The 20916-nt window shown below is 40.2% G+C and overlaps 1 protein-coding gene across 2 annotated transcripts in view; it reads left to right on the top strand.

The window, feature by feature from the left end:
* Positions 1-6327: 6327 nt before the first annotated feature.
* LOC6558179 (echinoderm microtubule-associated protein-like CG42247) overlaps positions 6328-20916 on the top strand; it is a 31297-nt gene continuing 16708 nt past the window's right edge. For both annotated transcript variants that reach the window (XM_032739244.1, XM_043215445.1), the window contains exon 1: positions 6328-7338. In XM_032739244.1, the coding sequence (XP_032595135.1) occupies positions 6391-7338 (948 nt within the window). In that variant the 5' untranslated portion in view covers positions 6328-6390. The remainder of the gene's footprint in view (positions 7339-20916) is intronic.

Genomic DNA, 20916 nt, shown 5'->3' on the forward strand with positions numbered 1-20916 from the left:
CTTGCTCTCCCCACATATTAGCGCAAATTGCAATCATATTAAAAGCAGACGACAAATGAAAGAATTAAAAATAAAAAGTAACAATTTGATGGCCAACCAGCGGACCGAGTGCCGCATCCCTAAAAGGAATGTGGCGCAAAAAACCATTGTAAATAATAGAAAGCAGCTAAGCCAAAACTAATCCGAGTTGGGAGGAAATGAGTGTATATGGGCAGAGCAACAAAAAATCATTTGAAGGGTGGGCAGTGAATTTGAACACATAATGGTGCTGCCGATAAATTGTAATTTCCACGCCAAAAACATTCGGCCATTTGCATTATTAACGAATAGAAAGGTATAAGAATATTAAAAAAACAAATTAAAACAAAAACAAAAATACTTGGAAAGATGTAAAATCTGTGAAAAATAATAATTTTAAAGCGAAAAACTGTGTTGCAGCTTTTGATATTAAGCTAATGGCTATCTGGAATATTGAATTTACTCATCAATATTGAAACTCGGGCATTATAATACTGTAAGTAATTCAGCCAATTTGTGCAGTTTGTCTGTCACCTAATCGCATCGTGAATAAGCCACATAATCCCGTGGCTTGCCTATAAATAAAATTGTTAACATTTTGGGAAGAAGAAAAATTCAGTTTGTGAGCTCATTCTATATATATTGTCAATAAAGTTTGATTACAGATAGGTTACAGACAGATAGATTTTAAATAATGAATAAACAGTAGAAAACAGACAGATAAATTTTAAATAAATAAAAGAGTGCAAACAAAAATCAATAAATTTATATTATTTAAATATTACTCTTGTTGGCTTATGGTTAATACTGATACAATAATAAAGATGAACAGTTTTGGCAAGTAAACTTAATAATTACACATATTTAGTAATGGCTTTTACTAGAATGTGAGCGGTTTGCAAAGTCACAACACGAATCATCATCATCACCAGTCTGCCGCAATCGAAATATCAATTAACTGTGCCAACGTGCAACAGGAACTGGCATTGGTCATAACTTAAACAATCGCATTCACACATCCTCAGGCGCAGACAATTGAAACTTTTGCCAACAGCCGCCGACAACTCGAAATCATTGACAATCGAGGCAACAACTTCTCCTTTCGTTCCAGGCCATATTATCACCGGGATGTGTGTGTGTGTGTGTCTGTGCGCGTGGCATACCATGGCGATGAATACTCCCACTATACCGTTACCAAGCAACGACTATGTGTGTGTGTGTGTGTGTGTGTGAGTGTGCATTACTTAAGTCTTGCTCCAACAGTCATATATAAGTATTCGTCCAAAAAATTGCTTGTGGTCGACTTTTCTATCATTCGTACTCGTGTTCGATCCATTCATTTTGTCATGCGTACCATTCATTTGGGCAAAGTAGATGCTTGGTCAATCCCAATTGATATGGGTCTTTATACGTTCGTTTTGTTATTTGCTCGCCTTGCTTAGAGTGCAGTCCGATAGCTAGTATGATAGTAACTGCAACAGCATCCACATTGTTAACACTGACAGCTGCAACCGGAGACAGAGACGGAGACGTAGCCGGACCCAGTGCTAGAGGCGGAGTCGGATTCAGACTTTGTCTCGTTATTGACGTTTTCGTTGTGCGAGTGCCCCAGTAAGTAGTGTGCCTTTTGTTGTGGCTCATTCAGTTGCATACAGAGCAGCGTTCCAGCAGTGTCAACGTCACACTCACTGCAGCTTTGTCGCTCTTGTCGCTCTTGTCGCTGTTGCATTCTTCAACGTTTTCCTTGCTTAACGTCATGTGCACCATACCAGTAGCCGTTTGTATTGAAAAATTATCACGCGCGAATGCCAGACAAGACCTACTTTTATATACTGTCAAAATACTTCTGCATCTCTCATGACACCCAACAAGCAATTAATGAAGCCGACTCTCTGCATACGAATCGGATTATTTTGAGTTATATTATACAAAATAATATTTCAATTAATATTTGTTAATAATAATAATAATGATGGTTATTGAGTATTGGCAAATATGTCGTGACAGGTTGATTATTTCAATAATAATCTAATTGACGCAAAGCCGTTTTTAAGAAAAATGTTTTGTAAATTGCTATACTTTCCACATCTGTAGCTGAATAGTTTATTGTTTGCGTTTTCGCAAATTGGAGACGACTGCTTAGAAAATGAAAACGAAAAGCTTTTCCGAGATTAAAACTTAAATAAATATATAGAATAACATTTTTAAACTCGTATTTATTCGAACTATGCCATGGATTGTCCTCATTTAATGAACAGCTCGCAAATTTGCTTGCTGGGTTATCCTTATTAAGTCGAGCTTTTGCCCGAGCGTCTACTGCAGTCTGCGGCTACTTGTTGTCTTTGTGGGCATGTATCCTTTGTCCTTATTGCCATTGTTTAATGGTCACATTAAAAATGCTTCATTGTTGGCGTTGTCGTTGTCGTTGTAGTTGTAGTTGCTGGCTGTCGCTGTCGTTGGTTTTGTCGCTGCAGTATTTTTTTGACCACACCCTTGCGCCATATTCTCTATCGCATTTATTTACAATATCTCAGACGGCGACGTCGTTTTCTGGTGCGCTTATGTTGACTTCTGCTCACTCACAGTGCACTCTTACTTTGAGAATGCTTGTGTCTCGTGGGGTATTTAAATATGTACATTTGGGTGTATTAGCGGGTGTACCAGCACTAGGTACAGTGGGCATTCACCAGGAAAGTCAGCCACACCCAAACCAGCTAAGCATGTAAATGGAACAGCTTTCTTTGTACATATGTATTATGACAACATGACAATAAACAGCCAAATTGTTTTATTATGCTGGACGCTTATAGGTTTTCGTCATATTTAAATAAGTAATAGACTTGTTTTACTCGATGATTGCAATGTCTGCGAATCACGCACATTCCGGAAATAACATTAAAATAATACATTAACTTCACCAAACGTTGCTTCGCCCACGCGATTGTAAGTACGGAAAATATAATTAATAATATAAAAACGCTTGAATAATAGCTAACAGAGAGAGCTGGACAATGAGAATGAGAGTGAGAGTGAGAGAGGAGTGCGTGTGGAGTAGAAAATTTGGGAACTGCCCAAGCAGGCGATATTTATACTCTATTATACCATAAATCATATATACGCTATTGTACCTAAAGCAAATATTCACAATCATTTGGCCTAATTGTGCGGCGAGAAATACTCACATAAAAATTTGCTGTGAATCAGTTCTGGTCGAATAGCGTGACACAAACAAAAATTGGACAAGTAAAGTAGAGGGACTGCACTCTGAGACTACCCCAGGCAGTTGCATGTAACTGGAAAGTACGCAATTTCAAGCGACCGCATGACTTTGTGAAAGAACTTGTCGCCGCTGACGTCTCCCACAACGCCCGACGACAAATCCACTACACGAGTATTACACCAAAAAGAAGCAAAAAAATGGTCAAAATATATAGCACGATAACCTAAGAACTATTTAACATTGTTACCAGTATTTCTGAACTTAAAGTTTTTACAATTATGTAATTATATTTTACACAATACCACAACCCATTTATTTGGCAATATAAAAATATTTGAATTTTATGGCAAAACTCATTTTTTGAATACAGATTATTTTGCCAAAAACAAACCAACAATTAGTTACTGTTATAACCATAGAAAATAAAATTAAACTTAAAATTTATTTTATCTTCTTTTCTGAAAACAACCTATTTTGTCAATAATAAAACTGTTATGAAAACAAGTTATTTTTATAACATCAGACCGTAGTCAAAGAAATGTGTTACAGCATAAGGCATACAAACTTGAAACTTGATTTTAAATGTTGCATATTTATGGGCAATACATGAATAAACTAAACCTGCATTTGGCTTGATGGTTATTACCCAGCGTTCATTCTGTCTACTGTGTATTTTAATTGGAATATTTATGATTGCATAAGACGAGCACATGCGAATCTACAAATATCTGAGAGAAAATATTCATATTTTTCATTTACAAAAAAATATTTTTGTGTACAATTTGGACTCCAGATATTTGTTTCCTATCAGTAAAAGATGGATAATCTTTAGTCGCAGCCTAGTCGCAAATTCGAAGTTATTGTGGTAAGCAAATAGTGTGCTTTGTCATTTCGAGGTTGAACCACAGTGCGTTTGAGCCATTAAGTAACAAGTGCTAACTTTTGCGATACACCAAACTGAACTCGTGCACTCTGCTCGTAATGTCGCCGAGAAAGCAAAGAAAAAGAACTCCCGCTAGTTTGTACTGCTGAGTTTATTGAGCAGGAGTGCAAGGAAAGGTGGCTTGGCCAGGGGAGGGGAAGTCCCATGGCAAAACGGTTTAGAGAACGTGGCAAATGGAATGGCACAGTGGTTGGTGTTGGTCCTGTTGACTTCTAAGCAGGCCACTATTCAGCGTTGGGGAGGGGGCTACTAAAGCAATGCCGAAGAAGTCGCGTGGCAGCATTAGCCCATAAGTCAGGCACTTGCACCAAAACTAAAACACAACAACAACAACAGCAACAACAATAGCAACAAAACGTAATTCAATGCCCGCGAGTTCGACGTCGACGACGACGCCACGAGAAGCCCGAGTCGCTCTCTATGAAAATTGGCTCCGTGGACGACTTTAGAGTGGACAGGCACATGAAACACAATTCAAAAACACTTTGACCGGCAAAGTTGCCAGACGGAATTTCTTCTGCATTGTGCACAAATACGGTCAAATACGTTGCCAAAAAGGAAGCCCGGCTCAAAAAGTTGCACACACTTTGCTCTGCCAACTTTCTTGTGAGATATTTTAATAAACTTTTCTTCGAGTTCATTAAATTCGATTCAAGTAAATGTGTGTGAATGTGTGTGGGTGTATTGTGTGTGAGTGTGAGTGAGTGCGTGTCCACACTCAGCTTTTCCCCAAAATAGGTCGAGACAATTGCGACTGATTGATAGGCAATTAGTGCAAGTGTAACTCTACGGAAGCTGCGAAAGCTGTTGAAAAAGCAACAACTGTTTGCGCATTAATAATCAACATCCCGGTGGCCGCCGGCCTGCAACCGAAGTGTCATTAACCTAATTGGCGCAAATAAAAAAAGAATCACGTGCAAAGGACGACGGGCGACCCCAAACCATAAATAAAACAAGCATGGTAGCGGAGAAATGCAACGTGTTGCAATAAAAACAATTTACATAAAGCAGGTAAGCAAAAGCTAAAAGAATAAAATAAAAATAACAGAAAAAATACAACAAAAAAAATGTGAACATATTTGCTGACTGCTTCAACCCCAGCAACAAAAAGTTTCTCACTGAAATTGTTCGCAATGGTAAATTCCAATGCAGTTGAAATAGTTGCATACGAATGGAGAAATACGGAGAAATCTCACGTCACTTGAAGCACTTTAATCCCTGTAGCCCGTAGAAATTGGACATCAGGCAACGCCTTACTGTCAGCTCCATATGCACATATTCATATATATATATTTATATATATATATATATATGCATATATAGCTAGTTGTATGTGGCAAGAAAGGTCTGCAGAGACCGTTTGCAAACTGGCCAACTGTAATTTCGGTCAAAGTAGAGTGGAGTAGCCACTCCTGGAGTTTTTGCAGCTCCAGTTAGTTCGCTCCAGGCCTTGCTTTAAGTGTGAGGTTGAATGGCCATAAGCCAAAACTATGTTGCCCATGCTGCAGGCGGCAAAGGAGTGTGTGACGCTCACTCGCAAAAGTGGACGAGTGGTCTCCTTACACTGTTTTACTGTTTGCTGACAAAGGAACTGTGAAGTTGTTGGTCCGACAGTTGCTGAGTTGCGTCTGAAGTGGATCTCAAGCGGAATCGTTAGTGGACACGACATGCTCTCATTGAGTTGCCCTAACATAACCATAATGGCAAACTTCCAAACTTCGTCAGAGGTTAACCCAACTGCTACAAAGTGCAAATGCTGTGACTGTTTAAAATAAAGTCATGCAATAAAATTAATAGAAAACATAGCTTGGCAATGAACGAAACCTATATATGCAATAAATCCTAATAATATATTCTTTTCATATTTTAGGATGATCAAATGATAGAGTAAGGGCGCAATAACATGAAAATAAAAGTTGCAACCAGAGAACCTAACCGCACACGACACTCAAGTCGACTACTGGCAATTCAAAATCCCGTCCGTACGTGAAGAACAACATCGTGCAACGTTTGGAGTCGACGCAACATCGACATCGACATCGCAACTGGCCCACGCGACTAGCGACTTTTTGACCACAACAAATCAGTCACGCAAGGCAACGGCACGCCGAGATTGCTGCCACAGCCAAGGAGCCATTGAAAAGGGGTTGCTTGTTAGCTAGGCTAGTAGCTCTTGAGTCCCTTAAGAGAGTCTCTCACAATAGGGACAATGTCCAACGAAGAGAACGACTACTTGGATGGACTGGGCGCTGTTGCTGGCACTACTACTGCTGCTGGCAATGGTAATGGAAATGGAAATGGTGTTGGTGATGGTGATGACGACGGTGGCCTCGCAGCTGTTAATAGCGAGCCCATTCTCGGTGGCCAAACAATGGCACAAATTAGTTCGAACTCACAAGTCGAAGGAAACGTTTCGCCGACTGGCCATCTGGATGATAACGATAACCAAATAAATCATAATAATACAGCTAGCAACAGCCACAACTTTGATAGCAATCGCAACAGTCCCACAAAGAGTCCAACATCACGACGCGCCGGCAGCTCCACAAGCTTTCAGATCCAGCATCACAATGCACATAACTATGACGATGATGATGATGACCTAGCAACCGGCGACTTGCAGGCTAATAACACTGCAGCTGCAGCAGCTGTTGCTGCGGCTGTTGGTGGCGGAATAGGACGTGCCTCCGGCGGTGGCATACCAGATTATTGGCAACAGCGCAACGGGGCAGCTGGGTCAATTAGTGGTGGTGCTGGTGCACAGAGCGGCCATCAGAGTCGTGCACTTAGTCCCAGCTATTTGGATAACATGAGCGAGAATTCGGAGCAACCGCCTGTTGTGCCACTTACACGTTCCAAATCGCGTCCAGAAATATCCAGTGCTGCTGCCTCTCGTTACTCGAATCTCTCATACTGGAAGGCACGACGTGTTGTCTTCTATCGCAATGGCGATCCATTCTTTCCGGGCGTGGAGCTACGCTATCGGCCAGGTCGAGATGTTACCTCGCTGGACAATCTGCTGGACAAGATCTCACCAAAAATGGATCTGCCGCGCGGTGCGCGATATGTGTTCTCCATGGATGGTGATCGTAAATATCATCTGGATGAACTGGAGGATGGCGCATTCTATGTGGTCTCCTCATTCAAGGCCTTCAAGGTAAAGAATTGTATCCACAATTTGCATTTACTCCGCGTGTTTGCTTTAGTTTTTTTTTTAAGTCATTTTTATTATTATTTTTTTGTTTTCACCTCGTTGCATTTTGAAGTTTAAGTGTTGCTTTTCACGTCAACTTTACTGCAAAATCAATAGAAATTTGAATATTTTGGTATAATTTTGCATACATATGCAAAGTGATATATGTGTGTGTGTGTGTGTGTGTACCTATTGACATACTACATATATATATTTGCCAACTCATATAAAAACTATATACGGCGTTGGGCTTTTGCGGTCAGCGTCCCACACCACTGAACCACACCACAACTCCAGTCATAGCCACCAACTCAAGTCACTTGGCCTAAAAACCCAAGAAGTTCTCAGTATTGTATTTTTTGTTTGTTGCTCCATTTTTGTAACTGTTTTCTTGCTATTTTTTTTTTTTTGTTGAGTTGAGTTGAGACACATTTTTGCATGCGAGCACTTTCGCTTTCTCTCGCCATGCTCTCAGTTGTAAGGACTTTTATACGAATACGGCGGAATGGTTCACGTACATGTGGGAGTGTGTACATGTGTGTGTGTGTGTGTGTGTGTGTGTGTGTGTGGCACGTGAAATCAGGTACCGTTCTCTTACTTATGTTCTTACGCTGTTCAGCGATTTGTCCGACATTCGTGGGAGTTTAGCTTTCATACACCATACACGGAAAATAATTTTGAGATAGGTTTGAGTTTGTGTTTTCCTAGCAGAGAGGGTGACTTTGAAATTAGGTCTTGCGTTTTATGAACCTTTATGTGGGCCTTAAGAGAGCGGCTATTTCAAAAGAGAAATAGAAGAGTGAGTCTAGATTCTAGACTCCATAATAATATTTGCTATAGCAATTGCTTTTATTCAGCTACTCTGGCAGACGGCAAGAAACGTTTGTGCTACACTTATAGAAAATATACATGCCACATGAAGGAAAAGTTTGCTTAAGGGTGATGAAATTTAAATACCATTTTTAATAGTTACATAGTATGGGAGAACAGATTCATATCAGTTTGGATCAAATTCTTGCGAAATTGCACTTTTTCATCGACTGTTTTGATTACAATAAATAATTTTCTATTGGAAACGCAAACCACAATGTCCAGTTAGAATATCGATAGAAAAAATTCTCCAATATTTAAACATCTCCAAGTTATGCCTTATTAGTAATCCAACCCTGTGTTGTTTTGTGGAAAGCCCCGTTTACACGTTGCTGAAACAATAAATCTCCGTAGCCAGAAGAAATGAATGGAAACGAGAAAGATTTTGCATTGTGCATTTTGATTAGGATGAAACACAAATTGAAATTTGAGAAATCATTGGACTCCACTTCCACCAAGTCCCACTGCCGCGATTGAACAAGTTTTTGGCATCCCCTTTGGTAAAGACAGAGCAAAGCTGTGCCATTGGGAACTCATGCATCTATAATCGATAGCAACAATAGCTAAGCCAACAGAGGGCTGGATTCTATTCAATATCTTAACTGTGGAACTGTGGGCTCCTAATGCACTCAGTTTGAGAAAATGCGCTTCAGAACTCACAACTCAAAGGCGGAGATGGCGTAGACAAAGCGCCCGGTTAAAAGCCCAACCAAAGCTCACCTACTAGAACATTACCTGCCCCCTGCTACACGTCCAGTTGCATGTGGCTGCTGCTGCTACGGAGGCAGCCGCATGCATTGCTCGTGGCTGGTAAACAAAAGCGCAGCAAGAGCCTTTCACTCTCTGCTATAAAATCAAAACTTATGTGGCAGGCGTTGCTCGGGTCGCCAGAGGCACTGTTGACGCTGGCGGTAGCTGCGTGCCACATGGGCGCACAAAAGGCAACAATGAACAATACCAGAGCATGGAGCTTGGAGCACGGAGCGCGGAGCACAAAGCACTAACCATGCCCTGCAGATGGCTTGAGTGCAACGCATGCAGTATAGGCCAGTGTAGCTTCTCTCCGGGCGTTCTCTTGCGCGTAAAGCGTCCAATTTCGAAACTTGCGGCGTTGCACTTAGGGAAATTAAAACTATATGCATGAGTGCGACATGCAAAGAGAGACAGACAGAGATAGAGGGAGTGTGTGGGAGAGAGAGAGAGCACCAACTCTTGGGTTTTGTAAGAGGCGTCAACTGCAGGTGCAGGGTAATAATATAAATTAATCGAGCAGCATATTTGATTCAACAGGGGTCGCACACTCGTTGCACGCAACTGCCAGCCAAGCTTGAAGCCCTAAAACTCCTTTGAGCAAAACATTTATGATAATTTATTCGTCATGTGGTGTGCGTGACCAGCTGGACGACGGATGGACGGACGGGCGCTCTTCTGCCGTCGCGATTTTGGGTGCAGCAAATTGCATTTCCCTTGTTAAGTCATAAATATAATTGGCCATATGCAAAACCATGGCCAACAAGGTCAATTCGCCAGTGGGTGGACCAAGCACACAAGGTTGAATCGAGTGAATTAGGCTATATTCAATATGGTAATTACTACACAGAGCAAAAGCAAATGCGAATCTTGACTCAAGTAAATATTAGATTACAAACTTGGATTTTCAATCTTAAATCAAGGATGTTTGTAAATGAGAAATAAGATCATATTTGTGTTAAGATCTTTTATTACAGATTAAACTAATTTAATTTTGTAGCAGGGCACTAGTGACGTATTACTAAGACTGTAAGATAACATCTGTAATATAACATGCAACTATGTACATAACTTGATATCGTTATCAATCGATAACAACGGTGTGATCACCGGCTTGAAGAGGAAGACCGATTTGACACCATGATCTTAATTTTGTACGCTATGTACTTTTACCGATAATGAATTTGCCGTTGAGTTCGAAATTTTGGAAATTTCGATATATTTTGCTTAGTGTAAATGTCAGTGTACAGCTTAGATAGCAGATTGAATAAGTACAACAGCTAAATCGTACAATGTGCAAATATTTTGACATACTACTTCAACACATCAGGCAATTAGATAAACATTAACGCAATACAGGTGCAGCCAATGATCGCTTGTGTTAAATTACGGCAATTCTAGATGGTGTATGGAATATATGGATATATGTGCATGTGTGGTGTGTGTGTGTGCATGTGAGTAAATGCAAGGTGTGCTGCTGCTGCACCCTAAATAAGAAACCAAAATGGACACGCAGGACTCGTGGCCAGTTTTCTATTTTTCTTGCATTTTTTTTGGGGCCAGCCCCAAAAGAAATTAAGATTTTTTGGCACAAAACGTGCGCGACATGCTAAAGGCGAAACCTCTGCACCGCAAATGCAGCACGCAAGGTCAGAAGTTGAGGCAGCAGTCCAGGCACCAGTCGCATTGTAATTAACTGCAAACAAAGCGCGCACGAGTGAAAGGAGCACGAGCGGACCAGATTTGACGTCAATTAATATTTTTTTTTTCATGTTGTGGCCAAAACAAAAGCCACTAAATTATGGCCATCAAGCTGCAGTGACACATGAGCGAGATTTTCAAACCGAAAACAGCCCAACCCTGCCACAATTACACCCCACCCCACTGCAGCCCGGGCTGGCAAGCACCGCAAGGCGATTTGATGAATTTCGCTGCCATTTACGTGATGCATGCACCAGAATTGCGCTTTTGCGTGTTGCCGCAACGACAGTCTCATCTCTAGCCAGCTCTCAATCTGGTGTTTGCCATTGTTATGACTGTGATATGATGGTCTTTGTAATGAATCGTTGAGGCTGGCTGGCCAGATAGCTCTTGGATTTCATGGATTTGTGGCTGCGTCAACATGCCATCGTTGCATGCTTAGTGTAAGCTGATTTAATCAACAATTGTTGCATAGCACACAGAAACAAACAGTATTTTTGGCTCTTACTCTTTAATTTATCGTAGATTGTTAGCGTTACTCCTTTGAGCCAAGGTAGTAAGCAATAAATTTTTGTGCAAAAACTGCAGATGCTACACCTAATTGGCAACAGAGAAATTCTGCCAAATAGCTGGCAAAATCACAAATCAAAGCAAATACTTGAGTACACAGACAGCTCTATGTACATACGTATGTATGTGGATAAGTGTGTAAGCCTTTAAGTTTGTGCGTGCGAGTGTGTGTGTTTGTGTGTGTTTATGTATTTAGGCATTTGCAATATTGGGTAAAGCCTGATAAGAAAGAGCAGCATCCACACATTGCCTGCAGAATTTGCTTACGTAAACGCCTATTAATATTATGCATGAGCAACATTGCAGTCTAATGCCTCGTAAATGTGACCCATGTGCAGCTATTGTTGTTGCTGCATAATGTTTGAGCGGATTTTGAAAGGCTATTAATAGGCACTTTAATAAATTAATCGCCGCCGATTATGAGCTTGTTGCAAAATCCAATAGATATTTAGTCGCTTGTGAGTCTATTTTAAAGACCATTCAGGCATTTCAAATCTGGTTTTTCGGAGTTAATCCATTGCTTTAATTGAAACCCAGCGGGCTTAAAGCGACATCCGTTGATGATAAAGCAGCCATATATATATGTATAAATATATATATATACATGTATATAAAATTTATGTAGGTGTTGAAGTTAAAAACACACACATGGGCAAAAAATAGCAAGCATGACAGCTCCAACCAATAATAACAATTATTAAAAGCAATGGAACTCAAATTGAAAATAATAAAGCCAACAACCATACCCATGCCATAATAATAAAATGCCAAACAACAGTGACCAAATCACACAAATTTCTGGTAACAAGTACTTTTAACACACCTGACATGTAAACAATTGAAAAGGTGGTTGCCTATTTAGGTAGTCTGTGGTCTGTTAATGCACAGGGCTAATGTGTATATAAAGCACTTGAAGATAATTCAATAACTTGATTTAGGTTCTGTCTGATTGTACTCGATTCTCGACCATTGTCCAGCAGCCAGTGGACAACCACACCACCCACACAATGTGAACATTGGGAATTGCTGAGAATCGCCGGAGAACACTCCGGGCGCTCGACAGCCGCCGGACACTGTTGTATAAACATGACAATTTAAAACGCATTACAGTGTGGCAATTAATTAAACTGTCATTGGTTGCACGATTCTGAATTGTTCGTGTGCAAAGAGTCCAAATAAATTGTATACAAGGCGCATTGCATTAAATGCGACGATGGCCCTTGGCAAATGAACGGTCAGATTGGTCAGACGGACAGATGATGGTGATGGTCGCCATGCAGCATAGCATTGCGTGAATTTATTGAATTGTAAAAATAGCATATATCAGCGATTTTAATTGCATCGACTGCAATTACGACACAAACACCATTAAGGAGTAACGTTAAGCAAATATCAAAGGATTGATTTAAAACTCCATTGAAATATAAAACTATAAAACTTTATTCACTGGCCACTCACGCCATATATAGGTACATAAGTACATAATCGTATATAATGTTTCAATATCAAAGTACTGCACAGCACAATACGAATTATTACAGCTCCAAACAAAGTACAGAAAAAAAATAAATAAATAAATAAACAAATATATATATACATATGTATTTATACAGAGCCAAAGGCAAAATCAAAATTTGTACGCGTTCAGGCAAGTGACAAAATAAAGTAGCAAAATGCTGGCTGCTTATTGCCAACCACAAAGCCATTCGAGTTAAGCGAGTGCCAAATGACAGTAATTAGAAATTGTAGTCTGTTTTTTTGTGTTTCACTTTTCTTTTTGTTGTTGGAAATTGTTTTGGCTGCCAACTGGCAACAGCAGCTGAAACAAATGATCACAAATTTTATACAGCGACAAAAGCCAAAGCACCTAAACTGTTTATCCAATTTGCGAAATATATAAATTATTCACAGGCATCTTCCCCCTTCCAGTTAAATGCAATTCTAAAGGCTCTGCCCCATCATATTTTCATAACTCCAAGACGGACTGACGTCAAGGGATTTGTTTAAACTATGCAAAACTCGATTCACCGGGCGCGCTGTAAAGTAGGCAACGATTCTTGTCCTGCCCCAAGGCGCACAGCAATAAAACACAGACACAAACACAGACACAAACACCATGGCATTGGTGTCGCCTGGGCGGAGTTGTTTCTTTTATTGCAGGGGAGAAGGGGGGAGGAGTGGGAAACGTCTTCAAGTTGAATTGATGGCTCAGACAACAAATTCGACTTGTGTGTATAAGTGTGTGTGTGTGTGTTCCATTGTGCGCTAATGGTGAAAGTTGTCAAGCAGCTCAAGTGGTGGGCATGGGAGGAGTTTGGCGAAGGGGCGTTGCGCGGCAGCTGGGTTAAATTTCCGTTGTTCCGTTGTTTTTGCTAGACAACTTTCGCTCGGAAAGCGGCCCGGACAAGGGAGTAATAACATACGCTGCATAATGAAAACGATTCAATGAATACAAATCTTTTCGTCTTGGCCCACAATCGACTAAATATGTATATATATATATATATATATATACACATACTGACTAGGCATAGTTTTACAAGTAGAAATGGTGGCACATTTTTGCCGCGAGTTGTGTGTGTTTGGCCCATGGTGTATGCTACGAGGAACGACATATTGAAAAGTTTTAGAATTTGCAAACAGTTGTGCCGCACTGTCAACCACAAGATCGTGCGCTGCCCAAGCCCCTATTGCGCAGCTAAGCTGCCTGGGCCCAAGTTGGTCACGTCGTCAACAGCGTAAACAGCGTCAACAGCGTCACCAGCGTTGACGTCGTCGTCGAAAACTTATGAGTTTTGAAATGAAAACTAGTACAAGCGGAAATGCAATTGAAACGCCGCCATTGCCTTTGCCGTCGTCGTCGACTCGTTGTTGGATGTGTGCCGTCGACATTGTTGTTGATGGTTAACGTGTCACCATCACCGTTACCAACACCGTATCCCTCAAAGCGTGTGTGTGTGGTTGAGTTGCGGTTTTTTGTATAAAGTTTGTAAGCCATTTGAAAATACCATTAGACCATGTCACACATACTGTCAAGACATTCTGGCTGCCCCTTCTCCTGCAACCCCCACCCCCTCCCTCCCTCTCCTCATCTTTTCAACTTTGCTGAATGTTTATGTATGCGCTGCAATATTTGCGCCATATTGTCGCCTGGCGAAAGTTGAGCTTTTTAGCGGACATAGGCGTAAATAGCCAAATGGCACACAGAACAGTGCAAACAGTCCAAACCGACCAAACAGTTCAAACAGTTGGAGTACGGCAGCGGGTAATGCGGTTGCACGGGATCCGGATCTGGTCAACACGAGAAGCATTTTAAAACTTGTGCTGTGTTGTGCTGTGTTGTGTTGAAAATATAATGATTTCATAAGAGCCGGGATAAGTTCGTGCAAAAGCATTTTCCATTTTCTTCGGACATATGATTTATGTTGCAAGTGTAGTGTGGCAGTAACATTAATTATATCAGCTGTGATAAATGCTTTTTTACACGGTCCATATGGTGTCGTAAGCCAAATTATTCAAATTACCAACCAAAAAGCCAGCCAAAAGCAGACCAAACCAACACACTTCACGCATAAATCAGGTCGCAAATTGTCACGTGCTCTTAATTCATTCATTCGCTTTTCTTACCGAGAATCAAGTCAAGGCACACACACTTTATGCCAAAAATAGCAAATCTAGGCTAAGTATTCGAACCGAAGAAAACCAATTGCCGGACAAATGTACGCCGAGTCGACCACAACGGAGATGACCAGTTATCCCTCCAGGGAGCCCCCCGAAAAGTCCACACTGCGTGATTTCTGGGCCAAGGAGTCCGCTGTGAATGCCTTTCTGCAAACATCTCAAGTAATTACACACATATTTCTAAATATGGCCAAGACGCATAGTCAATCGATTGTGGTTTTGTGGCAAAAAGAAAACGCCTCAAATAACAATTTACCAACTCTTTGTGTGTCCGAAGTGTCAACCCAATTAGTTATGAAATGACTTACCACAAATATATATTTGTGGGCATAACGAGCATTTAATCAGAGCAATTCAAATGATCGAATCAAGAGTACATACATACATACATACATACGTACATTCATACATAACTCGGTATTGTGAATATATTTTGTGAATATTAATAATACGTTAAATGGCGAATGTCACTTCTGTTGAATATTAAGTAAAGTTATTAAGTGCATAAGTGATTTAAATGCTTGGCGAGTTTTCGACTCCGCACATAAATTGCAAATGTTCAACTTTTACCACATTTGGCAAACGTGCAACAAATACAGCATTAGAACAGCGTTTGCGTGCAGAGTGTCTAACATTTCTAAAATTGTGCAACGCACGCAAAACTTTTTAGCTATAATTTATCAGATTTCGCAACTGAATGCAGTTTGAAACAATGAGATGCGCATAGTTCTGAGCTTATTAAGCAACCTATTCTTCTTGCCGTTTATCTATGCATGTATTCACGTGTGCGGCAACAATTTAAGTGTCAATCATCTCGGTCGTATGCAAAACCTAATATATTTATAATTGAAAATAGCTGTCTCTTAAGAGCAAGTCAATTTTAAAATGAATTACTGAAAACATAATTGAATATGCTCTCTTCGTTTTAGACATTGGCTGTGAACTGAACGCAGCCAATAAAACAATTAAGAATTTATTAAAAATCCATCCAAAAGGCGAAGCAGCCCAACATTTGTAACGGAAGCGGAAGTAAAGTAATTCCGACACGTATGTCCACGATGCTCTCTCGAATGAAAAGCACACAAAACGCAGAAAGAAATATGACTTTATGTTGAATATTTATGTTAGCTATAGACCCCATATACATCTGAATGTGTGCGTGTGTGTGTGTGTGTGTATGCACATTTCACAGACTCTAAGTACAATGTGGCACTCATGGGGCTGGCAAGGAAAATATTTGAAACTTTGCATATGCATGAGGGTGCGAGTTTTGAGGCGTCGAGTATACGTAGTGTGGCGCATTACATTTGTAAAATCTGGCACACGAATGCAATAAATCACAACACACACAAACACCATAAAATACTTACACCCCACCACTCCCAGGCAAGCATATGTAAATACATGTGCAAACAGGCACACATGCATGCCACATAATGGATATTATTAGTAATGCAAGCGCGTAGTTCGCCACAACTCAGACTAAGAACTCTGGAAATTATTAGGGTCACATATGTAAAAGGATATTTCCTTATTAGCCCAGACGCAGCTGCCTGCCTCTGACTCTGACTCTGTGTACGCGCGTGTATGTGTGTGCGTGAGTGTCTGTTGTCCATAAAATGTACTTTGTTATGGCATTCTGCTCACAAATAATTATGGTGTCAAATAATGCGACAGAGTGTCAAAATTGCATACTCAGTCAGTTTGTTACATTCAAAGGAACTAAATGCATAAATTTAATCGCAGTGCATCGAAAAAGAAAACCGGATCCGCTTTATAGACAAGGAAGGTAGCAAATTTCCATGCTTTTCGTTAATATGTATGCAAGAAAAAGCCATTAACACTAAACTTTACTCACAGCAATTAAAAGTCATACAACATCGAGTTACTACTGTGTATGCCAAGATATTTGCAATTTAAAACACTGACGCTCAGCTGAATCATCTGTGTGCCATCTATAGTGTTGTGTAACTGTAACTGGGCAAAGGCAAAAGATGGAGAAAATAAGTAAACATTTTACTGCGTACTTTGATGTTTATCTGACAACATATACCAAGCTTATCAACCCAGTTGCTTAATATACTGGTGTCCCCAGCAGGCTGAGCAGACGTAAAGGAGAATGCAACAACTGTGGCAGACAAAGCTAAAAATTGAATATAAAATTTCTTCCAAACACGTCCGATTACTTCACTTTAACACAAGCTGGTGATCGCATCATCGATATCGAACAATATCGATAACGCATTTATTCACAGTGCTGCATTTTATGTTACAGTTGTGACTACAGTCTTAGTTCTAGGTCACCAGTGAGTGGCCTGTTATCTACATCACAAGTGGCCTTGTACACAACAATGTTGCGTGTTGAGTCCGTCTGCCACTTACATGATGTTGACGCTTTGTCTCGCATACATGATGAAAATAATGGAGCAGAAAATGTCACTAAGCATGGTTAAGACATATGAGTGTGATATATATATATATATATAAGATACACATAAATGTGTGTGTGTGTGCATATGGGTCTATGTCAGGCGACCCTTTTCCCCTCCCACACACATACACACTCTCACGCACACACTCTTTCCCGTTTATGGTCTAAACGTCATGCTGACATGTCTGAAATGATTTAGTAAAGTTGGCATTCCTACGCGCTTTGCAGCACTCATTAACATGCCACTGAAAGACAGAGCCATGGCACGAAGTGCAATTAGGCGCTGCCAATCGCCCTCCCACACCCTCCAACCACCTCCTCCTTTTCTCGCCCCGCCTTCGACTTTTATTTAACACATTCATCAACAATTTGTCAGCATTATGAAAAACGTCCAGCGATATTAGTCTTATAGGTCAGCCAATTTGCATAACGTTTATCGGCAAAGTAAAGCAGCGCTTCAATGCCAAACGACACAAAACAAAAAAAATAAAAAAATAATGAAAAGAGCTTTTATATTGCGTTTGTACTCGTAATTAAATTTAAATCAGCACGTGCATTTGTTGGTATTCAGTTTTATTATGGTAATATTCATCATTCAGTACCAAAGAAAAATAATAAAAATGGAAAAAACCCAACAAGTCTTGTTCGTCCGTCTGCTTGGAGCTTGGATACATTATATAAATATATGATATATGTGTATTTGATTTTTTAGCTTCAATTAAATGAATTATTTTGAGAATTGTTTTATTTTTGAACAAAATTTCGCATGCTTTTGCTGAATTCACTAAATTAGTAAATAAGACTCTCCAATAAAACACTTTTTGCCACAATGCACATGCGGGTGAATATATTAAAATTTTATGGGTTTTCCATGTTTTTTCGTTCAAAAAGTTGAGTTGGCCATGCTCAGGTTGAATACAACTGATTTTATACCTCTTTCTTTGCCACTATGGAGTCGCTACCCATTGTGATTTCCCAAGTGAACAGTCAGCTAAAAAGTTGCATTATGCGACATGTAGGAAAGTTTACTTAAAGTTTTTAATAGGCCAAAAAAAAAAGCTACAAACACAATGTTGACCTCAAGCAAATGGGCACATTTACCTTCAATGCTGATGTGACCATTAATAAAAGGCGCGCATGAGGGAAATAATTAAACAAAACAAAAAAAACACTGCTTTTATAAACAATAAAAAATTATGTGTTATATGCGTGCTGGCGAGAATCTACAAAATCATAAGCTCATAAAAGCCACACCGCCCACACGGGTCAGAAGTAGTGCATGAGTGAGGCCTTTGGAAATCACTTCTTAGGTCATAAGCACTGCAAAAGGGGTACTCGCAAAGGCGGCTCAAATGGCTGCAAAGGCACAAACGGACCAAGACTCAGACGGTGGCGCGTTTCATGCATTGGAATAATTAAGCCATAAGCCTCGACCTCTTTCTTGCTCTTATTTCGAGCTACAACTTTCATTCTTTCTTAGCTTTTTTTATGTGTATATATGTATGCTATTTTTTTTGGCCAACTTGTGAGCTTGAAATATTTACACCTAAAACAAACAATAAAGGCCGAAATTATTTATACACGCACGCACACTCAAACGATGAAGCTTGGAGCTTGGAGCTTGAAGCTGACAATGAGCGACGAATGGACGCACGTCGATGGCCGACGGAATTTCGGCGATAAGTCACCAGCCATGCCACTTCCGCACGAATGTTGCATAAAAATATTTAGAGCTTGCTGAAGCCATCAAGCAAGCAACTCGAAGGAGCGGGGTAGGGTCAAATTGAGATGACGACCAGACAAAGCCGGGTGGGCTCCAAAGTATGTATGTATGTATGGATGTGTGTATAAATACATATATACTTATGTACTCGTATTTTGTAATAATAAGCAGCAAGAGAGAGTGAGAGAAAGAGAGAGAGAGGGAAACGAAAAAAAATAATAATGAAACTATCAAGGGCACATAAAAAGGGGAGGCAAAATATATACCAATTGAAACTATTTAAATCAAAAGCACAGCACGGTATCCAAGTAGCTGAATGGGGTGGCTGTGGGGGTAGGGATGTAGGGGTTGAATAGACGAAACGGGCAACCGGAGGATCAGCATCTAATGTATGGAAGGAGTCTGCTCAACCTCCTGGCTTTTGCAGTGGAATTTTCTCGGGCACTCAAATATGCAAAAAGCTTGTGTCGAATCGTGGGAAGGGCAAAGGAAATTGCGAGTATTATTATGACTTTTATTAATTTTCCTTGGCCAGCTGGTTTTTTTTTTCATTCTCCCTTTTTGTTCGCTCCCTCCCTTCCCTGTGGCACACAGCTCTTTTGTTTCAACTCAACTACACAGTTTTTTTTATATATTTTTTTTTGTTATAGCTGCTGCTGCTGCTGCTCAGAATGTGAATAACGGCAACGGCTGTGTCCAGTTCAAGTTTTTCACTAAACAACTTTGCACGCACGCGTTGGTCAGCAGAGCCAGGAGTAGAACCCGAACTAGAAGAGGCCAACTTGCCCAACCGACTCTTGTCCAACTTAGCTGCGGTTTGGCTGTTGAATTTTGTGTTTGATTTATGTGCGCTAAAAACTTTAAATTGTGTGGCTCTGCAGTAATCATTTTGCCAAGGCATAAAATCGGTAAAGTTTTATTAACAAGTTGCGACCGGTAGGCGACATCCAATGTCCAACAATGTCTATGGAGACCTGTGTCCAGACAAAAGAAGAGTTTTTGCGTTGAGTGTGGGCTATTGGGCCAATGACAATAGACATAGAAAATATGGTCATGGTTGCTCACAAAACTATGCAACAGTATGCTGACCATTGTCATCATAGTTCTGGCCGACAATGTGCATTGTTTAGCTCGAGTGGGCTGCTTCTACAAAAATATTGCAAATTCTATGAGCTGCCAACATGGAATGATTCCAACACACACATAGACACACATGGAATATATTTGTTGTATTTTGCCACAGAATAGCCAACGAGCAGTATAATACCATATGAATACATGTTTGTTTCGAATCATTTAATTCGATTATATGTATTTGGTTATGTGTTTGTTTCAACGCTGATCACCTACGTATACATGTGGCACGTTGGCTGGTGGCTATTGCCGGTGTGCTCATACATATTCATACATTCGCAAAACGACCGTTGAACCTATCATCACTCTACATTCATACATATGTGCGATTGGAGCTTGTGTGTGAATTGAAATACGACAATACAATGAATGCATCAGCGTATTTATTTACGTACGCTTCGGAGTCTGGTTGTTTTGCCAACAGAATTGATTTGAAAACACAAATATTGCTAGGATATATTTATGTGTCCATTGGGTCTATAGCCACACATACGACTTAGTTAAGCTTGTTGTCCTATCTGGCAAATGGATACAAACAAAGTCCACTGGCATACACAGTAAAGATTCATTTGTTGTTTAATGAGACAGAGCTTGCAGATGAAGGCATTGAATACTTAACTAATAAAAATAATAAAAATATTAATTACATTAAACTGAATTGTAGGGCGTCTAGATTCAAAAA

The sequence above is a fragment of the Drosophila grimshawi genome, unplaced genomic scaffold (assembly GCF_018153295.1).
Source record: "Drosophila grimshawi isolate 15287-2541.00 unplaced genomic scaffold, ASM1815329v1 contig_44, whole genome shotgun sequence".
Classification (NCBI taxonomy): Eukaryota; Metazoa; Arthropoda; class Insecta; order Diptera; family Drosophilidae; genus Drosophila; species Drosophila grimshawi.